Genomic DNA, 8,276 nt, shown 5'->3' on the forward strand with positions numbered 1-8,276 from the left:
AGCACTCGGTGCCACACTTGCATATCTGCTATTTTTGAATAGCCAAAGAAATCTTAAATGACACAGATGCGTTCCCGGATTAAATGGGTTAAGCCATTTACTGAGAATTGTGCCTCCATAAAAACCCATTACTGATGATGACTGAGCTCCCCATGCTGAGATGTTACAGTGGCCCACGCACACACACACACACACACACACAGACACACAAAACCCATGCTAAAGTCTGATAGCGTCCATCAAGCTGCCATCGGCTCCTTGGAGGAAATGGTCGTTCCCACTATCATGTCAACTCATCGACTTGCCTCCAATTTTATTAAAGGGGCGATTGATATAATAAGGGAAAGAACGGCGCTCACTCCCTCCCGTGCATTCATGTACAGCAGACACACTTGGATGCACACACACATGGACACGCACTTGCACAAGCAGACCTCTTTTTTTTCTATTATGCATTGGAGAAGGGGCGGTTACAGAAATGATACTCTACATAAGTCGCCTGTTCGAAAATAAATAAATAAATACATCTCCAGCTGATATTTCAAAACTGTTCATATAGTTGATGCCTCATCCATACAAGTTGATGCCTGTATTCCTGGTGGAAAATCAACCTCTTTATTGCTGCGTATTATTCACATTCTGTGTGGATGTACTCATGAAACAAACAACAGTTCAAAAATAAATACAACCCAAAATCCTCAGTGTTAACTTAACTATTTTACTCTTTTACAAACGCAACCAAATGGACCAAATAGGCCCCCTCTACTCTGCTTCAAAACATGAACTTCCCCAAAAGTCACGACATCCTTCTTTTGACATTACATCAGCGAGTCAAGCCCGCAGCCTGCTCCCTCCAATGAAGCAATTAACTCAAACTAATTAAGCCAACTCGTTCCACTTCCCCTGCACTCCCACAAACTGATACCGCACCAACGCAGCAGGCACAGAGGAGCCTCCTATTGGACCACAATCTGATCAAGATACTGTGATGCAACCATACAGTCATGAGCGCAAATGAGTTTAAAGTTACCGTATGATCCCCGTAAAAATAAAATGGATAAGCTAATCCGAGGACTCCCTCTGGTTATGAACCTGATTGACTCCTATTGTCATCTTAAAACTAAGCTGATTTAATTCAAACTCACTTCCTGATTGAAGGGGAGAAGGGGAGGAGCGGTTAAGATCGCCTCTTTGGTGGAGTTTAGAAAATCTCGAGTTTTCGGTACTTGAGCGATTCATTTGTTTCTAAGTTCTCAGGAGTGATAAAACAAGACTAGAGTGGTAAAGTACCTGTTCACCAGCACGGAGACTACGGGTTTGAATCCTCCGCGGTGCCACCGATTGATAGGCCTGTCACAATTATTACATAATCGTCTAATCGTAATTATTTAATATAATCGTAATTATTTTTTGCATAATCGTCATTATCGTCATAATCAATTCCATGTTAAAAAATGTCATATATTTTCAAAAAATGTCAAAAATAGTGGAAATGGCAGATCTATAAGCTCAAAACGCGTCGCATTTTGAGCTTATAGATCCGCTATTTCCACTACTAATGTTTATTTTTAAGTATAAAGTAATTAAATATGTGTTATTTGTCATATCTGCCCTGTGCAAATTTTGTTTCCGAAAGCTAAAAAGCCAAACAGATATGTAATTTTTATTCATAATGTTCCATTCATTTTCAACGACAGAAACACAATTAAATGGTTAATCGCAATTATTTGAGAGATAATTAATTGTCAACTTAAATTTGTAATCGTGACAGCCCTACCGATCGAGCCTCCGTACGAACACGATCGCCCGTGTTCGTGGGAGAGGGAAGCCGGGCTATCTTTGTCAATGAACCTATACGACAGGCTGGAGCGGCACGGCACGGCACCTGTCAGCAGGCAGGTGTTGAACGGGAGGAGTAAGCTCGACACATCCTCCCGGTGGGGGCTCCTCGCTGGCAGGTGAGCCAGTAGGGATGAAGAGAAGTAACAATGCACATGCAGTAGGTGTCTGGGGAAATCAGGAATTGGCATAACGACTACAATGGGAGAAAAGGAGAAGGATACAGTAACACTGGGAGGGAGACAGCATAATATAATATAACCCATTAAGACACGGTAGATCTTATTTTTGAAAAAAAAGTGAAAATCCGTGGCAAAATCTTGGATTACATATTTTTTAAAGCTAACATTTGTAAAATATTTTGTTCCAGGAACCCCCAGAAGCAAAGATTTGAGTTACAAATGTCAAAAGAAAAAGAAAGAAATTCAAATATTTGCACAACTTTTCATGATTTTTCAAAAATAGCAGATCTACAAGCTTGTATATTTGCTATTTTTGAATAGCCAAAGAAATCTAAAAATGACGCACAGATGCGTTCCCGGTCTTAAAGAGATAAGGGAGGCACCCGGAGAGAAGGTTCTGGGGGGAATTACTTCCTGGCAATCTTAGTGTAGGCGTGATTCCAGAGGCAGGCATTTTAATCTCTTGCTTACAGCTGTATTACTGTAATTAAATCTATAATAATAATGAAGTAAGTTTGCAGTATGTGTGCGTTGATTGATTGCAATGGAAAACGACTCGGATGAGAACAGTTCCGGATCGGACGTCCAAACCAGTGATTTATTTTGGTCTAAAGAAGGTAATTTGTTGAAGTGGCTTTTAAAGAAGGAGGTTTTTGTTTTGGCTAGGGTTTCTACAAAACCCAGAGGAGAAGACTAAATGTTTTTGCTTTTGGACTCTGTGTGTGTGATTATTTTGGATCTTTCCGTTTGTGTGAGGAAATGACTGCGTGTTGTATTTCACAACACCGGATGAAAACAGAATGCTGGGAATGTAAAATTAGAACAGGTATCTTAGTCCATAAAGGCATTAATCTAACATCTAACTGTCCAAGACTGAACAAACGGAACAAATTAGCAAAGTTAAGAATTAAAAAATAATATCTGAGTGATGGGTCTACGTCCTTTATGGTCTGAAATCGAATCAAATTAAGCCAACATCTATTTCAAATACAGAGCAGTGGATGACTGCATTAACATTGTTACACTGACACCTAGTGGTAAGAAGACAGTAGCGTCCAACTAACTATAATAACTCACTCACTTCTTTCACTCACTCACTTCCTTACTTCCACCACTCAAACTCTGTATACTGTATTACAGAATATACTAAAGCCCTATTACACCATACCTATATACGTATACAACGCGTGATTTTTTTCAATTTGGGTTCTGTATTCCAACCTGATGTATTTTATTTATTTTGTATTGTGCAGTTTTCTATTTGGTATGTAATGTGTATTCACGCACGGGTTAAGGTGTATTCTGTTCCGATGGTTAAGTGATGTCATGTGAAGATCCTTGTGGGCACTATTTGTGGGCTGCCTTGGACCTTCTTTAAGTTCACCGCCTTATGAAAACTAAACCTTTTCCAAAGAGCACCTGTTTGCATAATTACGGACCCACGCGGCGCTTCTTCATCTGTTATCAGATATCCTTCACTGTTCTGCGTACCCGTGGTCAGATTCTAAATGTAGCCTCAAAAATCGACTGATCAACAAAGGGACTATTGTAGTCTGACCTTATTGAATTGTTGAACTTTGTCTTTTTTGAAGGTAGCAACTTACATTCCTCATTTAAAACATGGCTAGTGTTTGAAGTGACATTCCTTGCCCTCCTTTCTCTCTCTTGCCCTTGCTCCCCCTGCCCCTCTTCTTCTTCCACTTTCATGGAAACATCAAAAACGATGGAACTCGCACAAAAACAAATTTTACCCTCTGTTTTACACCTGTAAACCTGTGATGTGACAATAAAGTTGGTTCTGATACGTAGATGCATAGTCTGCATCCACCCATCCATCCACTGCAGATTCCATTGTGTGTTGGTCTCACCTGATGCTGAAGCGAGGCACCCTGGGATGTGGGGGGACCAGATGGTGCTGTAGATGACCCCTTCGTGACCTTTGAGGGTGGTCAGTGATTGGCCGAGGTTAGGGTCCCACTGGGAAGACACAAAACAACACTGTTAATGATGATGAAGGAGGAAGGAATGAAGGAATTAACAAAGGAAAGGAGGAAGGAAGGTAGGTCTCACCACTTTAGCAGTGTGGTCCCAGGAACCAGAAACCACCAGATTCTCTCCTCTGGTCTGACTCCAGTCTACAGAATACACCTGTGTACACACACACACACACACACACACACACACACACACACACGCACGCACACACACACACACACACGTATCTTCTTAGGCTGCTGCGTATTGCAACAAACGGCATCTACATTTTACCGTTCCATACACATACTGTATGTATTATTATCACAACAAACTGTTATTACAAGTCCTAATAGTGTGTGTGTGCGTGCGTGTGTGCGTGTGTGTGTGTGTGTGCGTGCGTGCGTGCGTGCGTGCGTGCGTGCGTGCGTGCGTGCGTGCGTGCTACCTCCTGTGTGTGCTCCTTGGCCACCCGGAGCGGTGCGTTGTGATTGGCTGTATCCCAGAGCTGCAAGGTTCCGTCTCCGCCCCCTGCTACCAGGATGTGCTCGTTGGCTTCACTCCACGACACGTCAAACAAGCCGTCACTCCACTCACAACTACACACACACACACACACACACACACACACACACACACACACACACACACACGTGCACACGACACACAGAAACACAGTCACACCCACATGCAGAAATACATTATCATTAGGTATACATAATACATTTAGAAATACACACAAGTGTGTGAATACTCACAAACCCAGACAGACAGAGACACAAAAAGGTTCGAATTGCACAAATGATAAACAAACTATAGAGCAGTGGTTCTCAATGTGGGGTAAGGGGACCCCCAGGGACCCTTGACAGTGTTCCAGGGGGTCCCCAGCTAAATGACTTATCTTCTCTCTGAGATGATTATTATTACATGTACGGTACAAGGAAATACAACTAGAGAACGTACAAGAATGGCTATTCACTGTCATCTGTACCTCACAGTAATAATTAAAGACATTCTGGACCAATTGATTGATCAATTGATTGATCAGACCACATCAAGTCTACCAAAAAAAAAGTTCTTTATTGGGGGAAAATAGGAAAAAATATGTATTGATACTTTTACTTAAGTAAAACATTTGAGTACTTTTTCCACCACTGCTGTGTAGGCTGTATCGTGACGTTCATGCTGAAACAACATATTATGCAGCCCTAAATGGCAGTCGTGAACTAACACCGGTTCTCAACGTCGGGTCCAGGTACCACCAGGGGTCCAAAAGGACCCTTATGGGTCTGTAACTCTGAGAGTGTACAAATGGGTCCACTTGGTTGCATATGTACACTCTCACAGCTATGAGAGCTCAGAGAGCACGAGAGTTTTTACCTTCTTACAAGAGAGATCCCCGTCTCTGTCTCCTCCAGCACAAGAAGTGTACCACAACCTGAAAGCACACACACACACATGTGTTAAACTCTTGGGGGCACTGACTGACTGCACTTACACTTACATTCATTTCATGTCCCCGGCCTAACCCCATGACCAGGGTTGCGTTGGTCATGGGACGGGCTAACATGCCGTGCAAACCACTATTTTGAGCTGGAGCACGCGCAAGCAATGCATTGATTTAAAACAACCTTAAATTCAAACCTCAACAAAGTTAACAACGGCTGCCTACTGCCGGTTGTCACACCAGCATGAATTAACATAGGATTGCAGGGGGAACTATCGCCTCACAGCTATAAGGTCCTGGGTTCGATTCCCGCCGGGAACGCTGTGGGCGCTGGGGTCGTGTCTTCTCCTCCGCGTCATCACCGCCCATACCCTAAGGTGGGGTTGGCGAAAGGGCCTACTCTGTGTGGAGTTTGCATGTTCTCCCTGTGTCTCTCAGGGTAGTTAATACACTCAACAAAACATGTAGTAATCCTGGTCGCTATACCACCTCAGCAGGGCGCCTGATGGAGGAGAAGGGAACTGGCTGGAATAACGTGTTCCTTCCACGCGCTACGTTGTCAGGTGACAAGTAGGTCAGTTGGCTGTTATGCATTGAAGGAGACATGAGCTCGGCCCTGGGCTCCCTAGGCTGGTGGGGGAGTGTTGCGCCCAGGATCACTTTGGTACCAGGTTTTTTAATGAATTAACATAGGAGGGAGCCTAGATGCATATCAATTGCCCATTGTGTTACCTGTAGTGTGGGTGTTAACTAAGCGACCTGCGCGCAACGTCACTAAAATAGAGTGCAACCACTTTCCAAATCACCAATGCAAACCTGCCCATGACACTTCTATAGAATCTAATGGGCTCTCTGCATAAGGTGACATACCTGTTTCCTGCTCCAGTTCATTTTCTCATAGCTTTATTTGATTGTTGGATGGATCGGCAGCAGGTTTGAACTGGAAACACATAATGACACCACATGTGTTCCCAGTTGAAATCTGCAGCTGAGCCACTCAAGTAAAGCTATGGGAAAAATTAACTGGAACAGGAAATGGGAATGCCAGCTTCTGAAAATTCCCCAACATGTTACCTAATAATGTCAGGAAAAACACACACACACACACACACACACACACACACACACACACACACACACACACACACACACACACACACACACACACACACACACACACACAGAGTGATCAAGTGGACAACCACACAGTTACAGTGTAAATACCGTCTACATTCTACTGTTCCATATAGCATATTGCAGTGCTTCTCAAAGTGGGGTCTGGGGACCCCCAGGGGTCCTTGAGGGGCTTTCAGGGAGTCCTCATCAGCTAAATAAGTAACAGTTTAACAACTTATGTTTTGGCCCATTAAAAGATCTTCTCTTATGGGGGTTCCTAAAATATTTTCAAATGGGGGGTCCATGGCCAAATACATATCAATTTGGGAATCCTTACTTGAAAATGATTTAGAACCCCTTTAACCAGTATAAAATCTGCTGTTCCATAGTTTATTGGGTTACTACTGTATGTCCACCTAGGTCTTCAAAATGAGTAAAACGTAAGAGCGCCACCTGCAGTTGGGCTTTAACACAGTTTACAGCAGTGGTTCTCAAACCTTTTCATGTCAAGGACCCCCAAATTGACAGTTATTAGCCTGCGAACCCCCATTTGATAAGATATGCCAGGGACGCCCCCAAAAGAGAAGATTTTTTACAGCTCTAGCAGTGATTCTCAACCATTTTAATTTCAAGGACCCCCAGTTTGACATGCATTAGGGCTACGGACCCCCATTTAATGGCATTTCTATCTCTGGGACCCCAATTTATATTGTAAAATCAATGTTAATGTAACTCTGAGTGTACAAATGGAACCAAATGGACCCGTAAGCCGTAAGGGTCCATGTGGTTCCATTTGTACACTCTCAGAGTAGACCCATAAGGGTCCATTTGGTTCCATTTGTACACTCTCAGTTAGAGACCCATAAGGGTCCATTTGGTTCCTAACTATCCATCATTTAGCTGGGGACCCCCTGGAACTCCCTCAAGTCAAGTCAATTTTATTTATAAAGCACATTTAAAAACAACCAGGTTGACCAAAGTGCTGAAGGACCCCTGGGGGTCCCCGGACCCCACTTTGGAAACCAATGGTTTACAGTACAGAATATGAATGTCTTGTTTCATAATTCTCACCAGTGATGCCATAGTACTGGGACGTCGCACAGGCCAGTCTGTTGGGGATGAATGGAGACACCTCCACCGCGTAGCCATGACGTCCTGGACCCCGAAACGACTTAACCGCCGCTGTCATTATGTCACCTGCTGTCAATTAACGCCACATGAAGCCAATGTGTTTAATATGTCTTATAACTCTCCTCGTGTCAACCTCAACAACGTCGTAACGAAGAAGTCAGGTTCCCTGCGTGTGAAGTGCATGTATTTGTGCTTCAGTCTCCACGACGGCTATAACACTTGTTTAATGAACAGTGTTCATTAATAACACGTTGTTTTATCATTAAACGGTGGAGCTGCTGTGGTTCCACTCCTCCTCTATACTTCCTTGTTTTGGTCAGCTGACACACTACACTATAGCCCTGAAACGTGACTGTCACATTGACAGTCATGGATGAACTTCAACCTGGTGTTTGCGCTTTCTTAATTGACGCCCCGTACATCTACTTAAACGTTCACATTTCAAATATAAAGTGCTTAACCCATGGCTGCGGATGTTAAAATTATGTACGGGTCCTCAGAAGTACCCGTATCTTCCGTATTGTTACTTAAAAAGCATTTTAATCCAATTGAAGGTAATTTTCTCCAAAGGCTTTCAACTATGCGAG

At 43.2% G+C, this 8,276-nt stretch overlaps 1 protein-coding gene across 1 annotated transcript in view; it reads right to left on the minus strand.

Annotated features, from left to right (window-relative positions):
• Window positions 1-7,981, minus strand: part of pex7 (peroxisomal biogenesis factor 7) — a 104,812-nt gene extending 96,831 nt beyond the window's left edge. The window contains exons 1-5 of the mRNA XM_084083093.1: window positions 7,630-7,981; window positions 5,376-5,433; window positions 4,444-4,594; window positions 4,092-4,169; window positions 3,890-3,998 (exon numbers count right to left, since the gene is read on the minus strand). Coding sequence (XP_083939219.1) covers window positions 3,890-3,998; window positions 4,092-4,169; window positions 4,444-4,594; window positions 5,376-5,433; window positions 7,630-7,747 — 514 coding nt within the window. The 5' untranslated portion in view covers window positions 7,748-7,981. The remainder of the gene's footprint in view (window positions 1-3,889; window positions 3,999-4,091; window positions 4,170-4,443; window positions 4,595-5,375; window positions 5,434-7,629) is intronic.
• Between the last annotated feature and the right edge of the window lie 295 nt (window positions 7,982-8,276).

This window comes from Gymnoscopelus microlampas (genome assembly GCF_963454915.1).
Source record: "Gymnoscopelus microlampas genome assembly, chromosome: 16".
Classification (NCBI taxonomy): domain Eukaryota; kingdom Metazoa; phylum Chordata; class Actinopteri; order Myctophiformes; family Myctophidae; genus Gymnoscopelus; species Gymnoscopelus microlampas.